Source organism: Suncus etruscus, chromosome 2 (genome assembly GCF_024139225.1).
Source record: "Suncus etruscus isolate mSunEtr1 chromosome 2, mSunEtr1.pri.cur, whole genome shotgun sequence".
NCBI lineage: Eukaryota > Metazoa > Chordata > Mammalia > Eulipotyphla > Soricidae > Suncus > Suncus etruscus.
Genome location: NC_064849.1, coordinates 12,614,219 through 12,636,749, shown reverse-complemented (window position 1 = coordinate 12,636,749; position 22,531 = coordinate 12,614,219). Strand labels below are relative to the sequence as shown.

The 22,531-nt window shown below is 45.4% G+C and overlaps 1 protein-coding gene across 1 annotated transcript in view; it reads left to right on the top strand.

The window, feature by feature from the left end:
• The first annotated feature begins 6,886 nt into the window (after positions 1–6,886).
• Positions 6,887–22,531, top strand: part of PARN (poly(A)-specific ribonuclease) — a 114,625-nt gene continuing 98,980 nt past the window's right edge. Inside the window, 8 exon segments of the mRNA XM_049768455.1 lie at positions 6,887–6,951; positions 7,479–7,556; positions 11,413–11,492; positions 12,085–12,152; positions 12,246–12,327; positions 17,238–17,298; positions 19,676–19,841; positions 21,166–21,231. Coding sequence (XP_049624412.1) covers positions 6,933–6,951; positions 7,479–7,556; positions 11,413–11,492; positions 12,085–12,152; positions 12,246–12,327; positions 17,238–17,298; positions 19,676–19,841; positions 21,166–21,231 — 620 coding nt within the window. The 5' untranslated portion in view covers positions 6,887–6,932.

The window sequence follows — 22,531 nt, the reverse complement described above, 5'->3', positions numbered from 1 at the left end:
CCAATAGTTGCTCATATTGCTGACGTGATTTCCCCCATTCAACAATGCCCCTCAAGTGTTCTTTGGGACTCCACTTTCCACAACTTTATTTCAGGCTACCTTGAGGAAGAAATTAAGAGTGCCTGGAACAGCTTTGCTTTGAAATCACAGATTTCAGGTTTATATATAGTTTTTTTGAAAAATAAAAAATCCCTTCACTAGGGAAGATGTACCTTAAGTGTAAACAAAATAAAATCCTTGAAATAAGAGTTCTTAATAAGAGTTCTCCTGGACAGGAGAGGGCTGGAGCTATAGTACAGTGCATGCCTTGTAACCAATTGACCTGCATTTAATCTCTTGCATCCCATATGGTTCCCCAAGTACTGCCAGGAGTAATTCCTTAAGGCCAGGAGTAACCCATGAGCATTCTCTAGTGTGGCCCCAAAACCAAAATAAATAAAAAGGAATTCTGATGCAGAAATGATAGTTAAGGATTAAGGTGCTTACCTTGCAGGCAGCCAATTTTATCTCTTGATACTGCACATGGTCCCAGGAGTAATAAACAGGAGCAGAGAACCAGAAGTAAGCCCTGAGCACTACCCAATGTTTGGGTCCCCCACCTCCAACTCTTTCTGCCCTAATCCCCAAAAATCCAAGTTAAATACTATGGTGCATGAGAAAATACAGAGGTTAGTGCACGCTAGTACAGGGTACAAGGGTCAAGGTGTTTGCCTTGTCTGAGTTCATCTTTTTAGTACAAACTAACTGTTGAGGGGCGCAAAGTGATAGTGTAGCAGGGAAGGCACTTAGCTTGTACACAGAAAACTGGAGTTCCATCTTTGGCATCTCATGGTACTCTGAGTGAACCAGGAGTAATTGTTTATTTTTTTTTATTTTTGGGCCACACCCAGTGACGCTCAGGGGTTACTCCTCACTATGCCCTAAGAAATCACTCCTGACTAGGGTGACCATATGGGACACTGGGGGATTGAACCACGGTCCATCCTAGGTTAGCACTTGTAAGGCAAACACCCTACTGCTTGCACCACCACTCTAGCCCCAATTGTTTACTCTTGACTGTACTCAGGAATTACTCCAGGCATACTTGGGGGATCATACAGGTTGCTGGGGATAGAACCTCGGTTGGCTGCATGCAAGGCAGGCACCGTACCTGCTGTACTTTTGCTCAGGTCCCTTGAGTTAATTTTTAGACTGGTGTAAGGCAAGAGTCCAATGTAGTTACTATTTTTTGCAAGTGACTACAGTTCATCAGTTTCATCTGTTGAGAAGAATGTCCTTTTTCTAGGGAACTTGAAATCCTTGTAACAAACCTTGAATCCCTTTATGTTAGCTCTGTTTTGGGGCCATATCCAGAAGGGCTCTTGGTTTATATCACTTTTTGTTTGTTTCTGGACTATACCCATGGTGCTCAGTGGTTACTCCTGGCTCTGAGCTCAGGGATCATTCCTGGTGGTGTATCATATGGGATACAAGGGATTGTTTGAACCCAGGTTGGCTGCATGCAAAGCGGCCCTCACTGCTGTGCTATTGCTCCAGCCCCAGTGGGACCATGTTCAGGTTCTGGGACCTGGAAATCCAGTGACACTCGATAATTATGTGGTACTGAGTACTGAACCTGGGCTGGGCAAGTTAGATGTTTCCTAATCACTGTACTATTTACTCATCCCAAAGCAGACATTCTTTTTTTTTAAATTATCTTTATTTAAATACCGTGATTACAAATATGATTGTAGTTGTATGATTAAAGTCATGTAAAGAACACCCCCCCTTCACCAGTGCAAGATTCCCACCACCAATTTCCCAGATCTCCCTTCTCCCCACCCCACCCACACCTGTACTTGAGACAGGCTTTCTATTTCCCTCATTCATTCACATTGTTATGATAGTTTTCAGTGTAGTTATTTAACTGCACTCATCACTCTATGTGGTGAGCTTCATGTCATGAGCTGCACCTACATGGGTAGATGGGGGGAAATAATGGTTGGGTCTGAGGCAGTAAAAGATTAGAAATGAGCTTTGTAGGGCAGTATCAAGGTCACAATACAAGATGGATATTATGCATATATAAAGTATATGCAAACAATACTATCAATAAACCAAGGAGAAAAATTTCCAGTGACTGTCCCAACATAAACCAGTGCCAAAGCAAACATTCTAAACCACAATTACTATTAGATTTCAAAATGCCAACAAGTACATTTAAAAACAATTTATTTATTTATTGGGCCACATCCAGCAATGCTGGGGGTTACTCCTGGCTTTGCACTCAGGAATTATTCCTGGCAGTGCTTGGGGGACTATATGGGATGCCAGGAATAGAACCAGAGTTAGTTGTTACAGGGCAAGTGCCCTACTCACTGTAATATCAAAGCATGTACTATAGCTCTAGACTAGAGTCTAGACTCAAATAGACTTTTCTTTTCTTTTCTTTCTTTTTTTTTTTTTTTTTTTTGGTTTTTTCGGCCACACCCATTTGATGCTCAGGGGTCAAGTGTTCAGAAATTGCCCCTGACTTGGAGGGACCATATGGGACGCCAGGGGATCGAACCCTGTCCTTCCTTGGCTAGCGCTTGCAAGGCAGACACCTTACCTCTAGCGCCACCTCACTGGCCCCTCAAATAGACTTTTCTTTTTTCTTTTTCTTTTTTCTCTTTTTGGTTTTTGGGCCACACCCGGCGGTGCTCAGGGGTTACTCCTGGCTGTCTGCTCAGAAATAGCTCCTGGCAGGCACCGGGGGCCATATGGGACACCGGGATTCGAACCAACCACCTTTGGTCCTGGATCGGCTGCTTGCAAGGCAAACGCCGCTGTGCTATCTCTCCGGGCCCTCAAATAGACTTTTCTAAGCATAAAGAAGTGAGTCAAGAAAAAATGGAGGGGCTGGAGCAGTGGCACAAGTGGTAGGACATTTGCCTTGCACGCAGCTGACTTAGGACAAACAAGGTTCAATTCCTCGGCATCCCTGACTTAGGACAAACACGGTTCAATTCCTCGGCATCCCTGACTTAGGACAAACACGGTTCAATTCCTCGGCATCCCTGACTTAGGACAAACACGGTTCAATTCCTCGGCGTCCCATATGTTCTCCCAAGCTAGGAGCTATTTCTGAGTACGTAGCCAGGAGTAACCCCTGAGTGTCATCAGATGTGGCCCATCCCCCCAAAAAAGGAAAAAGAAAAAATGAAACAGGGAGCCGGAGAGATAGCACAGCGGGAAGGTATTTGCTTTGCTTGAGGTCGACTCAGGATGACAGTGGTTCAATTCCTGGCATCCCATATTACCCCCCCCCCCCAAGCCTGCCAGGGGCAATTTCTGAGCACAAAGCCAAGAGTAACTCCTGAGTGCTGGCCAGCTGTGACCCAAAAACCAAAAAAAAAAAAAAAAAAAAAAAGGAATGCAAATCAAGTAATTCCAGCTTGTACACTGAAGATTACATTTCTGGGAGCAACTGAAACCAATGAATTTAGGCATTGTCTCAGTATAAGGACATGAGGTTAAAAAGGAAAAAGTTTAAAAAGTCTCTGCATATGCCGGGAAAGCCCCCAAAAGGTTAAGGTGATCACAACTGAAATTCACAATCTGTTAACCTGTTACTGTGCCTGTGATAAATGTTCCAAATGTTCCCTGAAATGTAAAAGTCACTAAACTTGGGCCCAGAGAGATAGCACAGCGGCGTTTGCCTTGCAAGCAGCCGATCCAGGACCAAAGGTGGTTGGTTCGAATCCCAGTGTCCCATATGGTCCCCCGTGCCTGCCAGGAGCTATTTCTGAGCAGACAGCCAGGAATAACCCCTGAGCACCGCCGGGTGTGACCCAGAAAACAAACAAAAAAAAAGAAGTCACTAAACTTCCTGAAATCAACTGTCATGCTGTGTTCTGTAAATTTTCCATTGTACTGGAGTGTTATAAAAGAACTGCTGGATTTGGGATCGGGGCTCTCAGCCTCTAGCCATATGGCCATGCTGGGTGCCCAGGCATATATGCTTGAACAATAAACCCCTTGCCTTTGCATGAACTTTGAGTCTTGGTGTCACTGAACCGGTCCTTTCAAGGTTTTAGCCCAAGTGACCCCATTCAGGTCTATTTTCTTGCAGTTTTCCCCCCCTCCCTTGATGGCTGTTACCATGACCTAGTGTAACTTGGCTGCTGGAGGTTAAACAATATATTTTAACATCCAATGTCAAGAAAGTAGGGGGTTTGCCTCGCATGCAACTGATCCAGGATGGATGGTGGTTTGAATCCCGACATCCCATATGGTTCTGCCAGGAGCGATTGCTGAGCACAGAGCCAGGAGTGACTCCTGAACACCCCTGGTGTGATCCAAATAAAAAGCAAAGCAAAACAAACAAACAAACAAACAAAACCGTCAAAGCTGGATCACAGAGATAGTGCAGCAGGTGAGGTGTTTGCCTTGCATGCGCCTGACCAGGTTCAAGCCCAGCACCTCGTACGATCTCCCCAGTGATCCTAGTTAGGAGTAAGACCTAAGTACCACTGGGTGTGGCCCAAGTCCCCTTTTTACTATCCCCTCCAAGGGGAGTGCTTCCAGGCTCATGGTCGCCCTCAGCATATCATGGTTCCATCATGTCCTCCTACCTGCAAGCAAGGTCTCCATCACTAAGCCATTTTCCATCGCGTCATTTTTTTTAAACAATATTACTTTTTGCTTTTGGACCACCTATGCTCAAGGTTTACTCCGGGCTCAGAGAAACATAAATATGGAATCATTTGTGGGGGACCAAACATGGGTCAGGTGCACTGCCTGCTCTATTATTTTTTGGATCCTTTTTTTTTTTTTTTGGTTTTTTTTGTTTGTTTGTTTGATTGTTTTGTTTTTTGGGCCACACCCAGCATTGCTCAGGGGTTACTCCTGGCTGTCTGCTCAGAAATAGCTCCTGGCAGGCACGGGGGACCATATGGGACACCGGGATTCGAACCAACCACCTTTGGTCCTGGATCGGCTGCTTGCAAGGCAAATGCCGCTGTGCTATCTCTCCGGGCCCTATTTTTTGGATCCTTAAACTTGTTTTTTGATTTTAGGCACCATGATTTATAGTATGTTTTTTTTTTTTTGTTTTTGTTTTTAATTTGGAATTGGGTGATGCTCAAGATTTAGTCCTGGCTCTAAGTCTCTAGTCAGAGAACACTCCTGTAAGGCTGGAGGGAGACTATGGGATGCCAGTGTTCTCTACCCCTTTCCCACCTACCCTCTTTTTAATTTTTTTCTTCATTTTTGTAGCACTCAGGAATCATTCCTAGGAAGACTCTGGGTATTATATGGGATTCCAGGTCTGCTACATGCAAGGCAAGTGCCATACCAGCTTTAAGATCTCTCAGGTTCTGACTTACGATACTGGTAATAATGGTAGGATCTTATGCATACAACACACAACTTCCAAGTATCTCCCCCCCTTTTATTGTCGGGTCACACCCTGCAGTGCTCAGGGGTTACTCCTGGCTCTAGGCTCAGAAATTGTTCCTGCCAGGCTGGGGGACCATATGGGATGCTGGGATTCAAACCACCATCCTTTGGCTTCTTCTTCTTCTTCTTCTTCTTCCTCTTCTTCTTCTTCTTCTTCTTCTTCTTCTTCTTCTTCTTCTTCTTCTTCCTTCTTCTTCTTCTTCTTCTTCTTCTTTCTTCTTCTTCCTTCTTCTTCTTCTTCTCCTCTTCCTCTTCTTCTTCCTCCTCCTCCTTCTTCTTCTCCTCCTCCTCCTCTTCTTCTTCTCATCCTCCTCTTCTTCTTCTCCTCCTCCTCTTCCTCTTCTTCTTCTTCTTCTTCTTCTTCTTCTTCTCCTCCTCCTCTTCTTCCTCCTCCTCCTCCTCTTCCTCCTCCTCCTTCTTCTTCTTCTTTCTTCTTCTTCTTCCTTCTTCTTCTTCTTCTTCTCCTCTTCCTCTTCTTCTTCCTTCTTCTTCTTCTTCTTCCTCCTCCTTCTCCTCCTCCTCCTCCTCTTCTTCTTCTTCTCATCCTCCTCTTCTTCTTCTCCTCCTCTTCCTCTTCTTCTTCTTCTCCTCTTCCTCCTCCTCTTCCTCTTCCTCCTCCTCCTCCTCCTCCTCCTCCTCCTCTTCCTCTTCTTCTTCTTCTTCTTCTTCTTCTTCTTCTTCTTCTTCTTCTTCTTCTTCTTCTTCTTTATTTTCATCCTTTGGCTTCTAAGGCAAACGCCCTACCGCTGTGCTATCTCTCCAGCCTCTTTGCCCCCCCCCCCCTTTATCTTTTTGCCATACTCAGCAGTTCTCAGGACTTCTTCTTCAGGCTCTGTGCTCAGGGATCATGCTTAGAGGATTTCAGGAGCCTGACCCTAAGTGGTCCTGGGATGGAAACAGGATCAGCCACATGCAAGGCAAGCAGATCTCTGGCCTCTCCTAAGTAATCTGCAACAAGGATGATCCCAATTCTATTCCTTCCTGCTTCTCCTCCTCTTGCCCAGGTTAAGCTGCACAGGGAGCAAGAAGCAAGTGTATACTCAGTTCATCACTGTCTCTCCCTCCTTTTTAGAGCTGGATCCTAGAAAACAAAAATAAAAAAAGATTTTTTTTTTTGCTTTTTGTTTGTGGTCAGAAGTCGCTCCGCTCCTGGCAGGCTCGGGGGAACCCAATGGGATGTCGGGATTCGAACCCCGCGTCCTTCTGCCTGCAAGGCAAACGGCCTACCTCCGTGCTGTCTCTCCGGAAGGCAGCGGTTTCTTCCCAAGCGAGGCCACGCTCCCGGAGCAGGCTCAGCCCCGCCCCTCGCTCAGGCCCCGCCCACCCGTGACGTAGAGCACGTGACGCACGCCGGAGCGCCCTGTTTCCGGAAGTCGCCGCTGCCGCCGCCGCCGTGCCGCCTCCGCCTCCGTCTGCGCTGCCGCCGCCTCCTGCGCTCCGCTGCCTCCGCGGGCGCCGCGCGACTCGGTCCGCGGCTCCAACGGCCGTGCCGTGCGGAGCCACGCGGCATCATGGAGATCATTCGAAGCAGTGCGTGCCCGCCGGGCGCCCCGGGGACTGGCCCGCGCGCGGCCCTCTTGCAGGCAGCCTGTCTCCCTTCCCCGTTAGGCCCAGGCCTATAACCCGGCTTGTCTGCTCCTACGGGGGTCCTGGGGCTTGCAGCAGCTTCTGCGCCTCATGAAGGGGTTCTGTCCCCCCAAACCCTGTTTTTTTTACTTTTTATTTATTTTTTTAATTTTTGATTTAATTTTTCTAAAACCTTTGTGCGCTCTGGGAAGGTCTTACCGAACCCCTGGCCCATGCACATGCACCCCAAAAGGGTTCTTGCCCGCATCTTACTTTGGGGACCCCCTCTAGGGTCAGGTCTCCCCTCGGGGCCTTGAGCCCAGCCTGCCCTGACATGCTTTGTCGTTTGCTTTCCGTTCCAGGACCTGTCCTCAGGCCCCTGGACCACCCCCACCATCACCATCCATCCTTCTTCCTGGGGACCCCATCCCCACACCCCTTTTTGCAGGAAGGCCCCTTCGCTTAAGAGTCTCTCTCGGTTTCTTCTGCAGATTTTAAGAGTAACCTTCCTACAGTGTACCAGGCCATCGAGGAGGCAGACTTCTTTGCCATCGATGGGGAGTTCTCAGGTACCCCTTCTTTGGAATGTCAGCTCCATCCAGGCGGGCTCCCCCAAACCCCTGAAGCTTCTGGGCACTTTTAGGAAAGAAAGAAGGGGTGGTTGCATCTTGCAGGTAGGTGGGTATCCTCCGAAAGCGCCTCCCCTCCAAGGTAGGCTTGACCCTGCTGACCCTGCGTGCACTCTCTGGAGCAAGGTTTGATGAAGGTTCCGTTCGAGGGTGGGAGTCGGAGATGGAATCCTTGGGTTGGGTGCAATCTGGTGTCAAACACAGGATTCTGGAGGGTTGGGGTGTGTGTGTGTGTGTTGAAAAGACACCGTGAATCCTTGGGTTGGGTGCAATCTGGTGTCAAACGCAGGATTCTGGAGGGTGTGTGTGTGTGTGTGTGTGTGTGTGTGTGTGTGTGTGTGTGTGTGTAAAAGACACCATGGGGTTGGGTGCTACCTGGGTGTGTGTGTGGGTATGTGTGTGGGTGTGTGGGTGGGTGGAAAAGACACCATGGGGTTGGGTGCAACCTGGTGTCAAACGCAGGATTCTGGAGTTCTGGAGGGTTGGTGGTGTGTGTGTGTGTGTGTGTGTGTGTGTGTGTGTGTGTGTGTGTGTGTGTGTTGAAAAGACACCGTGGACAGTGTGTGTGTGTTTTGAAAAGACACCGTTGTGTGTGTGTGTGTGTGTTGAAAAGACACCGTGGACAGTGTGTGTGTGTGTGTGTTTTGAAAAGACACCGTTGCCAGACAACCCATGCCTAAAGCATTGGTTTTTTTTTTTTTTTTTTGGGGGGGGGACACCCTTGGTGCTGGAGAGCTACTGCTTTGCGTTAGATGCTAGGAGGAATCCGGGGCTCTGGCATATCTCCAGTCCCTCTACCCAATCTATTGGACCGGATAGACTATCCAATTTATCCAATCCCATTTTACACGTTTGTTTATTTTTGTTTAGGGGCCACATCTGGCTGTGCTCAGGGATCACTTCTAGGGGTGTCCCTGGGAACAATATGGTAAGACAGGAACTGAACCCTGGTCTATCGTATGCATGGCGAGTGTTTTATCCACTGTACTATCTTGCCTCATCATCTTGCACATTTAAAGCAATTTATTTTCGACTTAAGGGGTATTATTAAGTGTGTTCGTGGAAGTCCTGTAACCATCCATAAAAGCCAGCTCCAGAACTTTTTCATCTTCCGTAACTGAGATTGTTGTGCCCACTGACCCAGGGACTCCCTATTTTCTTCCCCCTCTAGTCTCTCAAATGTACTATTCATGTTTCTGTGATTTTACTACATTAGGCACATTTTCATTTTTGGGGGTGTACTACCAGGTGGTGCTCTCAGGGTTCACTCCTGGCAGTACTCTTCAAGGAGGAGCTGTATTTGGTGCAGGGATCAAGCAGGTCAGCTGCAAGCGAGGACATTTTTTACCTACTGTATTATCTCTTTGGCTCTTCGACACCTCCTATGTGATTGACTTTAAGGCCAGGTTTTTACAAGTAAATGACAAGATTGCTCTTTGCATTATGTTTGCGTATATTGCCTACTTTGGCTGGGAGTTAGAAGTGTATTATTCTTTACCGACACGTTGTTAGAGTTTTAGATTTTTTTCCCTTGGAGTCAAAGATTTATTTAAATGCTAGGAATTCAACCTGGGGTCTGATGCATATGAAACATACATACTGTGCCAGTGAGCTACATTTTGGGCCTCAGGGAACAATTTATTATTATTTTTTGTATCATACCCGGTGGAGCTCAGGTCTTTCTCCTGTCTCTGCTTGGGGGGTCATGCCTGGTGGGGCTGTAACTTTTGTACTGTTGCTCTGGCCTTTAATTTTGGGGAGGGGGTCACATCTGGCGGCACTTGGGTTAGTCCTGGGCCTTCACTCAGAAATTGCTCCTGGCAGGCTCAGAGGACCATATGGGGTGCTGGGGATCAAATTTGGGTCAGCTGCATGCGAGGCAAATGCCCTCCCACTGTGCTATCGCTCTGGCCCCTCTGGCCCTTAATTTTTTTATTTGTGGTGCTGTGGGTTCAACCCAGGGCCTCACTGCTAAGCCACATCCCTACTTCAAGAAACAAGTTTTGAGTTGTTGAAGTCAGTATGAACAATGGGTTGACTTGTTCTGACACCCTATTTTGCTTCCTGGTTTTATGTGTTTGTTTTCTTTTAAAAATCATTTTGGGCCGGGGTGATATTACAAGTGGGTAGAGGGCTTGCTTTGCACATGCATCCCATGTGGGCCCCTGAACACTGCCAGGAGTGAGCAGAGAGCACAGAGCCAGGATTAAGCTTGGACTACTGCCTGGCCAGGACCCCATAAACCCAAACTAACCCCCTTTATTTATTTATTTTTTTGGTTTTTGGGCCACACCGGGTGGCGCTTAGGGGTTACTCCTGGCTCTATGCTCAGAAATTGCTCCTGACAAGCTCAGGGGACCATATCGGATGCCAGGATTCGAACCAACGACCTTCTGCATGCAAGGCAAACGCCTTACCTCCATGCTATCTTTCCGGCCCCGCCCCCCTCATTTTTAATTATCAAGTTTCTGGTTGAAGTCCTGTTGCCTGGGGTGCTGAGCGTTTTATGAGAAATGACTTGTTCTTGACCTTGATACTACCTTTATTGTGGAGATGTTACTCCAAAATGTTGACCAAGACTGGGTTGTGAACCAGAGTATGCTTGAGGATCTTTTGATATTGGCTTCGCGCATTCATCATTTTGAAAACAACAGTTGTTTCTTCTAGCAGAGGCATGGTTTTCTTGAATCATTCCTATGTTTGGACATTTGTTATAGACACTGGAACTGCAGCTCTCAAATTGTCAGTCACATCTCCCAATGAGTCTAGTCATGTGAAAGTTGAACTTGATGGCTCGTGGAATGGAGTAAGGTGCAGTGCAGTCTTCAATTTTAGAGGAATAGAAAAGGAGGCTGAGGCTTGCTCATGGAGCCCATGTTCTTCCTTGAATATGTATCTCACTTGCTTTTCTCTATGTCTCCTTGCTTTTGGCACCCCAGAAAAACCTGTGTTCTCTCTTGAACACATACTTCCTTTATGTCTCTCCTCACATCTAAATAAGTTTCAATAAAAACTATCTCGCGGGTTCAAAGCAATAGCACAGCAGGTTGGGTGTTTGCCTTGCACACAGCTGACACAGGATGGACCCAGGTTCGATCCCCAGCATGCCATATGGTCCCCCGAGCCTGCCAGGAGCGATTTCTGAGCACAGAGCCAGGAGTAACCCCTGAAAGCCACTGGGTGTGGCCCGAAACAAACACAACAAAAATTATCTTGCTTCACCTAAAAAAGAAAAAAAAGATAAAGTTAGGGTCATAGAAATGGAATAGCAAGTATGTTATCTCTGAACACAGCCAGGAGTAAGTAAGCCCTGAGCACCACTGGGTGTGGCCCAAAAAAAAACAGACAAAAAAGAAGTAGAAAATTATAGATCGTCTGCATAGTTAACCAACAGTTAATATGAGCTTTTTTTTGTTTGTTTGTTTTGTTTTGGGGTCACACTGGGCTGCGTTCAGGGGTTACTCCTGGCTCTGTGCTCAGAAATCGTTCCTGGCAGGCCCAGGATACCATATGGGATGCTGGGATTTAAACCACAGCCCTTCTGCATGCAAGGCAAATGCCCTACCACTGTGCTATCTCTCCAGCTCCAACATGAGCATTTTTTAATAAGTTAAAATTACTTGTTTTCAGGCTAGAGCAACTGTATAGTGGGTAGGGCATTTGCCTTGCACTTGGCCAACCCAGATTCGATCCCTAACACCCCATACAGTTCCCCAAGCCAGCCAGGAGTGATCCCTGAGCACTATTAGGTGTGGTCCATACTTTCCCCAACTTTTTTCTGTTTTTACAATTCTAGGAATAAGTGATGGACCTTCAGTCACTGCATTAACTAATGGTTTTGACACTCCAGAAGAAAGATATCAGAAGCTTAAAAAGGTAAGGCAGTGGACTTAAAACCTTGCTTTCTATATTGATCTTCCTTATATTGAATCACAGATGAGTAAAATTTAGTTTGTATGCTAACTTCCTAACCCCTGCATATAAAGTGATATTTTAGTGATATTTAAAACAGCAAAAATAATTGTTTGCTGGTAAACACCTTAGGAATGATTTAGTATTTTCAGTGTTACTTTGACTAATTGAATGGTGGCTCATACGACTGTGCTCTGAGGGCCTTGTGGTGTCCAAGACTGAACCTGGAGGTCCCAGATGGAATCTAAGGCTCTCACTTGCTGGGTGTGTGCTTTGTCCCAGCCCCTTGAATCATCTTCTTGGTCCTAATGGGTTAATTTGATCTTTTGGGAGTAGTCCTAATATGATGCCCTGTTAGTAGTAAATGGAAATGTAATTGGGAAAAAAAAGTAAAGAATGTATATAGGTGAATAATGCTCCTGACAGGAAATCTGAACCTTTTCTATTCTGCCAGAATCTAGTCTGGTAATCTGGAAGCCTACCTAGGCACCCCTTGGCTTTTTATTTGTATCTAGTAATCAGCTCCTCTGACACAAGTTTTATCTCCCCTCTCCAGCATTCCATGGATTTTTTGCTGTTTCAATTTGGACTTTGCACTTTTAAATATGACCACGCTGATTCAAAGTAGGTTGTTTTCACCAATGGTGGGATTTTTTTTTTTTTTATGGCTGCATAATGCGACGCCCCCTAAGTCACCTTTTGTTTTCTTTTCCTCAGGTATGTAACAAAATCATTTAACTTCTACGTTTTCCCAAAACCCTTCAGCAGATCCTCACCAGATGTCAAATTTGTGTGTCAGGTTTGTCACTGAGCTTTGCCTTTTGTGGATTTCTGAGGGAGGGGTGCAGAAATATAAAGTCAGAGTTCTCACTAAAATTGGGTTCCACCAGTGACTTCAGGCACATCATTTTACTTTTGTGGACCTTTAGGGTTTTTTTTGTTTGTTTGTTTTTTCTTTGGTTTTTTGGTTTTTGGGTCACACCGGCAGCACTTAGGGGTTACTCCTGGCTCTACACTCAGAAATCGCTCCTGGCAGGTTCGGGGGCCATATGGGATGCCGGGATTCGAAGCACCATCCTTCTGCATGCAAGGCAAACACTTTACCTCCATGCTATCTCTCCAGCCCACATCTTTAGTTTTTTTTGTTGTTGTTTGTTTGGCTTTGGGGTCACAACTGGCCTGCCCTCAGGGGTTACTTCTGGCATGTTCGGGGACCATATAGGATGCCAGGGATCAAACTCAGGCCTGTCCTGGGTTGGCTGCATGCAAGGCACATGTTTTACTCCTGTGCTAACACTCCAGTCCATGGATCTTTAATTTTAGAATTGTTAGAGAATACTGCCTTCTCCCCTTTTAACCTAAGAATGGACTCTGGAGTAAGAAGGAAGAGACAGAAAGAAAAGGAGGGAGATGGAAATTAACATATGCTTTATTGTGAGTAAAGAGGCACTTGAGTTCTATGCTTTACTATAGGATATTTTATGTTTAATTTTTATTTGTTTCATTTTGGGGTCACAGCAGGCAATGCTCAGGAGCTACTCTCAACTCTGTGTTTAGGGACCAGGTTGTGGCAGGGATTGAGCAGGACTTGAACAGATGCAAGGCAAGCTCTTTCATCTACATTGCTGACTCTTTGTTTTGGTTTGTTTTGGGGTCAGGTTTCTCCCAGCTCAGTGTTTTTATTTGGGGGGGTGGGGAGGATGCTTGTGGTGCTGGGACTTAAACCTGAGCCTCCTGCATGTAAAGCATGTGCTCTAATCCTTTGAGCCATCTCTCTGGCCCACAAATTTTTCAACATCATAGCTCTAGGGGCTGGAGAGATAATACAGAGAAATAGTACAGTGGATAAATCACTTTCCTTGTTTGGGGCCAACATGGGTTTGATCCTAGGCAATCCATATGGTCCCTGGAGCATCGCCAAAAGTGATTTCTGAGTGCAGAGCAAGAACTAGCCCTCAGCATCACCGGGTGTGGCTCATAAACCAGGAAATAACAAAAACCAAAACCAACCTCCCTCACCCCCCAAAAAACACAATGAAACTGAGAATCAATCCTAGGAAGAATGAAGGTAGTTTTGATCTGTTCAATTTGGTAAATAAAGCAGACTTAATATTTCTTTTACCTTGAAATCAGTTAATAGCCCTCTTAAAATTTTTTTAGACTGCAACACCATGTTTTACCAAATCAGTTAACAGTTCTGTACTGGTCACCTTAGTACAGGCGATGTCAGTGGCATTTTTTGATATTCATTGAGAGAAAAATAGACTGGAAATAAGTGTGGATTTACAGAGCCAGGAGTAATTCTTGAGCATGCTGAGCTTGAACCCAAATCAAACAAAATAAAAATCCCAAAAAACAAAACATAAATTGTACCATTTTAACTATTTTTAAGTCACTTTAAAATTCAAGATACAACACAGGGGTAGGGCATTTGTTTTTCATGCGGCAAAACCCCAGACGGACCCTGGTTTGATTCCTGGCATCCCACATGGTCCCCGAGCCTGTCAGGAGTGATTTCTGAGCACAGAACCAGGAGTAACCCCTGAGTGCCACTAGGTGTGGTCCAAAAACAAAAACAATAAATTTCAAGATACTTGAATGCAGGGCTGGAGCAATACTAGCTAGGATACAATACAATACTAGGATAGGATGTTTGCATTGCATGTAGCTGACCTGGATTTGATCCCTGCCATCTTATATGGTCCTCCAAGCCTGCCAGAAGTAATTATTTTAGGAGGTTAGGGGGTAGAAATCATCCTTGGCAGGCTTGGTGGACCACATGGGATCTTGGGAATCAGACCCAGGCCTTGCTGTATGCAAAGCAAATGCTCTACTACTTTGCTATTGCTCTGGTACCTGCTGGAAGTAATTTTGAGTTCAGAGCCAGGAGTAACCCCTGAGTGCAGTTGGTTGTAGTCTCCAAAACAAACAAACAAAAAAAAGTTCAGTGGCATTAAATATATTGTGCAACCTAAAAGTTACTATCTCTCTGTTTCTCTTCTCATTTTTTCTTTTCTTTCTTTTTTATTATTATTATTATTATTTTTGGATTTTGGGTCACACCCGGCTCACTCAGGGGTTACTCCTGGCTCTATGCTCAGAAATCGCTCCTGGTAGGCTCAGGGGACCATGTGGGATGCTGGGATTCGAACCACCATCCTTCTGTATGCAAGGCAAACACCCTGCCTCCATGCTATCTCTCCGGCCCCTTCTTGTTTTTTCTTTTTTTTTTTTCCCCTTTAACTATTTATTGTACCAGAGATTAATAATACCAGGGCCTCATATATGCAAAACAAGTGCCCTGTCATGGAGCCACATCCCTAGCCACTAATTTAGGTTGTTCTTTGTCTCTTTTGTTTGTTTGTTTTGGGCCACACCACATTGTACACAAGGATCACTCTTGGAGGTACCATATATGGTGCCAGGGATTGAACCCAAAATCGACTGTTTGCAAGACAAGTTCTCTGCTTGCTATTCTATCTCTTTGTCCCCCTCTTTTGTGTGTGTATGTTCCGAGTCACACCTGACTATGCTCAGGGCTTTTGATTTGGGGATCATCTGGGGTGCAAGGTCTACTCCAGATTGGTCTAGTAAAAGGTAAACAAATGCACTGGCTCCTTCTGTTTTATTTCTTTTTTTCTCTCTTTTTTTAAATATAAAATCTTTATTTAAACACCATGATTACAAGCATGATTGTAGTTGGGTTTCAGTCAAACAGAACACCCGCCTTCAACCAGTGCCAACATTCCCACCACCAGTGCCCCCCCTTCCCTACCCCTGCCTGTATTCGAGTCAGGCGTTCTACTTCTCACTCATTAACATTGTCATGATAGTTGTCAGTGTAATTATTTCCCTTACTTCACTTACCACTCTTTATAGTGAGCTTCACATTGTGAGCCAGTCCTTTCAGCCTCATCTCTATTGTCTCTGGGCATTATTGCAATAATGTTTTAAATTTTTCTTAAAACCCATAGATGAGTGAGACTATTCTGTGTCTATCTTTCTCCCTCTGACTTCACTCAGCATAATAGATTCCATGTCCATCCATGTGTAGGAAAATTTCATGACTTCATCTCTCCTGACAACTGTATAATATTCCACTGTGTATATGTACCACAGTTTCTTTAACCATTCATCTGTTGTTTTTCTCTTTTTTCTTTTTTACTTTCTTTCTTTTTTTTTTATTTTTTTGGTCACACCTGACAGCATGCAGGGGTTACTCCTGTCTCTGTGCTCAGAAATCGCTCCTGGCAGGCTTGGGTTACCATATGGGATGCCAGGAACCAAACCAGGGTTCATTCTGTGTTGCTGCATACAAGGCAAACACACCTTACTGCTGTGCTATCTCTCTGGCCACATCTTGTTTTTTTTGGGGGGGTCACACCCAGCGGTGCTCATGGGTTACTCCTGGCTCTGTGCTCAGAAGTTGCTCCTGGCAAGCTCAGGGGACCATCTGGGATGCCTGGATTCAAAATACCATCCTTTTGCATACAAGGCAAATGCCCTGCCTCCATGCTATCTCTCTGGCCCCATCTTTTTATTTTCTTAAAATAAGGGTGCTTCATGAATTTGTGACATCCTTATGCAGGGTCCAGGTTAATCTGTCATTCCAGTTTTAGTATAGCTGCTGTTGCTGCTGCTGAATTGAGTGACTTTTACAAAAGTGAAATTTGGGTGTTTTTGGTTTGGGGGCCACACCCGATGGTGCTCAGGGTTATTTATTTTGTTTTTAGGCCAGACCCAGTGGCACCTGTCTCTGCTCTCAGAAATCACTCCTCGCAGGTTCAGGGGACACTATGGGATGCTGGGGATAGAACCTGGGTTGGCAATGTGCAAGGAAATGCCCTATCTGCTGTGCTATCACTCTTGCCCCTCAGGGTTATTTTTAGCTCTGGGCTTAGTGTGTTCCCTCCTGCTGCTTTTGAACCGGTGTACATCAGCCCCTTTGATCCTTCTCCCAGACCATCTCTCTTTTTTTTTTTTTCTGGTTTGGAGATGAAACAACCACCCCTTTGTTCAAGGTTTGTGCCTGATTCTACTCTCGGGGATCACACTTCGTGGGGCTCAGGAGACCATAGAAGGTGCTAGGAATTGCACCTGGGTCAGCTGCTTGCAAAAAACAAACAAGTGCCCTCCCCGCTGTGCTCTATGTCCAGCTCTCTGGCCCTCTATTTTGGCCCTGAGTGTAAAGAATTATCCAGCTAAGATGCTGGGTGTTCAGAATTTGATGTGGGGGTCATTAATCAATGTCATTTGCACTTGTGAGCTACTTTACACTTGGAACTGAGATAATACAGATTTTATTTCTGTTTCTAGTCTCTAGTTAGTACAGTAATCAGGACTATTCTGCTCTTCCCTGGAGACTTGAAAGGGTTTTTAATTTTCCACCCATCAGGACAAGCCCTGGTAGCTTTAAGCAAACGATGAACTGCTTAGCAGCTTTGAATAGGATTCTTTTGTCTTCTGACCTTTGACATGCTGCATTTTTTGGATTATTTAATCAGGTGTAGTGGGCCTGAAGCAGTAGCTTAGTTTAAGCCAACACTGAACTGATCCCGAATCCTGGCATCCCATATGGTTTCCCGAGCCTGCCAGAAGCAAATTCTGAGTGCAGAGCAAAAAAAAAAAAAAAAAAAAAAAAAAAATCACAGTGTAGCATATCCGCTGCAGAAACCATCCAAATGTATGTTCTCTTGACTTTTGTTTCAGAGCTCAAGCATTGACTTTCTGGCGAGCCAGGGCTTTGATTTTAACAAAGTTTTTCGCAATGGTAAGTGATACATGATTCTTCTTTTAGATTTTATATGTCTTTGAAGAATACTTGGGAAAGATCTTTTTGTTCCTGTTTTTTGGAATAGAAGTGCAGTGTTCAGGGGCCTGAGCAATATTACAGTGGTAGGGCGTTTGCCTTGCATGCAGCTCACCTGGGATGGACCCGTGTTCGATCCCTGGCATCCCATATGGTTTTCCAAGCCTGCCAGGAGTGATTTCTGAGCGCTGCCGGGTGTGGCCCAAAAACAAACAAAAAACTGCAGTGTTCCATTACACCATATGCAGCTTTATGGGGTTTTGCCAGTGATTTTTGTTTTGTTTTATTTTTTTTCCTGTGCTTTCTGTACCCGGAAGTGCTTAGAGATCACTCCTGGTGATACTCAGGAGACCATATGTGGGACTAGGCCAGAAACTGAACCTGGGTTTGCTGTATATAAGGCTCTCCCTGCCATACTGTTGCTCTGGCCCCGTGGATGAGAGCTGGGCATTTCTTTCCATGGGCCCTAAAAAGTGTGGAGGTACTTACCTATAGAGCACCTCCTTCTACCTCCCAGCCCAGGGCTGGGCTCTGTTGGGCAAATGTGGGTACTGAGCGAGGCCAAGCGGCAGGATTCTCTCAGGCACTGGCTGAAGCAGAGCTTAAGTCAGTTCTGATCCCTCAGGACAGCAGCACGATCTTTCAGACCTGGAACTTTGGCCACTTGTTTTGTCCTGGTTCTGCTGGGCTATGTCTTCTGTGGATAACTTTGAGTTGAAGAAATGCTAAATATAAAGGGGGTCGGAGCGGTGGCACAGGCAGTAGGGTATTTGCTTTGCACACACTAACCTAGGACAGACCGTGGTTCGATTCCCCGGTGTCCCATATGGTCCCCTGTGCCTGCCAGGAGCAATTTCTGAGTGCAGAGCCAGGAGTAACCCCTGAGCGTCACCAGGTGTGGCCCCAAAACAAAACAAACAAAAAAAGCTAAAAAAAAATTGATTTGGGAATCCTAAATTGCCTAAATAAGAAGAGTGGTTTAATCAGTTGGATAACATAATATGTGTATTAGGTTTTTTTGTTTTCTTTTTGGACCCACATCCCATGTGCTCAGATAACTCTTGGCTTGCAGGGACTCCCACATGCCAAGAACACTCTCCAACCCTTGGAGTCATTTCCTTGGCCCCTATCTAGCCTTACTGGTATTTATAAGCAGACAATTGGAGTCTGCTGCCTCTTTTATTTTTTTATTTGGGGGGGGGGCACACCCAGCGATGCTCAGGAGTTACTCCTGGCTGTCTGCTCAGAAATAGCTCCTGGCAGGCATGGGGGACCATACGGGACACCGGGATTCGAACCAACCACCTTTGGTCCTGGATCGGTTGCTTTCAAGGCAAACGCCGCTGTGCTATCTCTCCGGGCCTGCTGCCTCTTTAAAAAAAACAAACAAACAAAACTTTATTTATTTATTAATTGATTGATTGGTTTCTGGTTCACCCCCAGTGGTGCTCAGGGGTTACTCCTGGCTCTGCACTCAGAAATCACCCCTGGCAGGCTGGGGGACTATATGGGATGCTGGGAATCGAACCGGGTCCTTCCCGAGTCAGCCATATTCAAGGCAAATGCCCTACTGCTATTATATCTCTCCGTCCCCATGCCTCCTCTTAAATTGATAGTTAGACCAAGGAAGTCTTCAGTTACCACTGACTCAGGACTCTGGGATCTTTTTGGCAGTGCTTAGGGAACCATCAATGTTCCCAGATATAGATTCAGGGTCAGCTGTTAGTAAAGCAGCGCCTTAACCCTGGTACCATCTCTCTGACCCATCCTGTAGTTCTTAGAATAAAATTTGCCCCTGCTATGTCCTGTAAAGGCCTGTAAAGGTGGCCTTGGAGCCACCCTTTGTGCAGCCACAATCCAGGCTGTTCTGTGAACATTTTCTGGCTACACTGTGTCTTCTGTTCCACACACTTCTGTTGTTCCACCACCTCCTTGCTGGTCTGTTTCGGCTTCCTCCGCCTTCCCATCTAACATCGTTCCCTTTATTGTGAAGCAGGCTGCATCTATTCGCTTCAGATCCTTTGTCCCTCAGAACTCAGGTACAGTGAAAGTGCCAGATATTTGTTGGAAGAATGAATGAGTGTTTTAGGTTCTGACTGATTCACTTTTATTATGTTGATATTTTTTTTTTTTTTTTTTTTTGTGGTTTTTGGGTCACACCCGGCAGTGCTCAGGGTGTTATTCCTGGCTCCATGCTCAGAAATTGCTCCTGGCAGGCACGGGGGACCATATGGGACGCCGGGATTCGAACTGATGACCTCCTGCATGAAAGGCAAACGCCTTACCTCCATGCTATCTCTCCGGCCCCATGTTGATATATTTTCAATATTGTGTTTAGGAATTCCATATTTAAATCAGGAAGAGGAAAGGCAGTTAAGGGAGCAGTATGATGAGAAACGCTTACAGTCCAATGGTGCAGGGACACTCTCCTATGTCTCTCCGAACGCCTCCAAATGCCCCGTGACGATTCCTGAGGATCAGAAGAAGTTTATTAACCAAGTGGTGTAAGTTCCTGCCTGGAGACCAGTGCTTGCATGTGTGTGTGTGTGTGTGTGTGTGTGCCTGCGTGTGTGTGTGTGTGTGCCAGGACTGATTTCAGTCTCAAATGTAGATGGTGTGTACACAGATGTGACTGCAGAATTGAACAGTGTCATGTATGTAGTGTGTAACAAAAATTGGTTATAAATCAGGTTCTGTCTGTTGCGCTCAACCATGTCCTCTGTCTCTGGGAAGGAGATGGTCTCACCCAGTGGGCAGAGCCTGTCTCTGTAGACCAGGGTCTCAAACTCGAGGCCCGCAGGCCGTTTGCGGCCCTCCGTACAACATTTTGTGGCCCTACCCTAGAGGAATCTTTTTTTGTTTTGTTTTGTTTTAGTTGTTTGGGTCACACCCCACAATGTTCAAGGCTTACTACTAACTTTGCACTCAAGGATTACCCCGACTTTGCCTCCTGCGGCCCCCAGGTAAATTGAGTTTGAGACCCCTGCTAGACCTAGGCTCTGATAGCCACTGTCTGTGTTTCCTGAGCTAGAACAGAACAGGCATATCCAGAGCTCTGCAGCATTTTTGCTTTGGTGGCAAAACTTGCATAACGATTTCTCCCCTCTTATGTTTTATGTTTTCAATAAGAAAATAAGTCATTTGTGCAAGTTTGGCTTTGTTTAGTTTTTTTTGTTTGTTTGTTTTGTTTTGTTTTTGGGTCACATCCGGCAACACTCAGGGGCTACTCCTGGCTCTACGCTCAGAAATCGCCCCTGGCAGGCTCGGGGGACCGTATGGGATGCCAGGATTCGAACCACCGACCTTCTGCATGCAAAGCAAATGCCTTACCTCCATGCTGTCTCTCAGGCCGCTGGCTTTGTTTAGTTTAATCATCATTGTCACTGTTTTCCTAGCTAGGAAAGTTAAGGTTTAAGTCACTTTCATTGAATGTATTTGTATTGAATGTATTTGAGGAGCCCTTGAGAGGTTGGCACAGATTATCAAGGACAAGAACAAAATGTCAAAATTATTTTTCTTTTTACTTTAACCAAAACAAATTTTGGACCACACCCAGTGGTGCTTTGGGGCCACTCCTGGCAGCATTTGGATAAGTCTAGTGGTACCAAAAATTGATACCCAGCCTGCTGACCTGCAGAGTACGTGCCCCAGCCCTCCAAACCTTCTCAGCCCCCAGGTATTTTTCTTTAAGCTGTTGAACTAAAACCTTGGAACATGACTTGGTAAAATGACAGTTAGATGTTCTCGTATTTAGGTTGCTGTTGACTGTTGATAACTTTCCTAAAAGATAATGTTGAGCACACTTGTATTCTGATTCTCATTTCTCAGAGAGAAAATTGAAGGTTTATTACAGAGTGAGGAAAACACAAACTTGGATTTAGAGCCATGTACCGGGTGAGTTGCCTTGGACATTTTTCCTCATTCTTTTTTTTTTTTGGAAAAGTGGATGATATCTGGCCTGTGCTGTTCTTGGCCTTTTAGAAACACCTTCACAAATAGTCTTTTATCATAGGTATATTTCCAAGATGTGGGCACTGACTTTATTTCACTTTTTCTGGGTTTGGGGTCCAAACCAGAAGGCTGGAGGTGTGCTCAGGCTTTGCTTGGGAGTGACCCTCTGTTGGTAAGCAAGGATTTTAGCATTTGCGCAGTGGGGAGTGTTGGTATATTGAGACACTGAAGGAATGCTTTGTTCTTTCCAAGAGGGGAGAAATCATTATGCAATTTTTGCCTTAGAGCGATAAAACTATTTTAGCTTTAAGGAATTTAGGTTTAGTACCTGAAGGCTTTGTTTTTTATTCTGTTTTGTGGCCACACCCAGTTGTGCTCAGGGCTGGCTTACTCCTTCCTGGCTCTGTATTCTGGGCTTACTCCTGGTGTGGCATTGGTGGAATTGAACAGTTCTGAGAATGCAAGGCAATGTCATAACAGAGAGAAACAGCATAAACAATTCCTTTTCTTTGACTTTGTAACAGGTTTCTCAAAAAATGGCATAATACGTTTATTATTTTTTAATTTTTATTATTTGGGGGTTTGGGCCACACCTGGCGGCACTCAGGAGACCAGCAAAGCAAACCTTAATTCTTGTAGTGCCTCTCTGGTCCCTGTTTTTCTGCTTTGAACAGTGACCTTCAACCCTTTTACACCTGTGAACTGGCCTCTGTCCTGCAAAGAACCAGAGTGATGGGCCAGTGGCTTTTCAATCTTTCTATTCCTGTAGGTGATCAGTGCTTCATATTGTCATAGGAAAGATGCCTATGTTCGTCCTGAGCCAGCCACATGCCTACCACTGTGGTACCACTACAGCCCCATGGAAAAAATGTTTCAGTTAGACTAGAACTTTGTGATTTCTTCAATAAAGGGGAAGGGAGGGATAGGGAGAGAGAAAGGGAGAGAGAAAAAGAGAGGGAGGAGAGAGAAAGAAAGAAAGAAATAGTTTTGCTGGTGATTGAACCAATGATAAGAAGGTCCCAAGACCTTTCTAGTGGTTCTTGGCCGACAGTTTTAGGCCAGGGTCTGAGTATGCGATGCTGCCAAGGTCCTTTATGCTTCTCAAGGCTTCTCCCTGGATTCTCAGGATGGATGGTGCCAAGGATAAACTCCAGGTTGTGTGCATTTGCCTTCTAACCATTGTACTGATTCTTGGCACACCTCCCTTTTAAAATTTTTCTTTTTTTTTGGGGGGTTTTTTTTT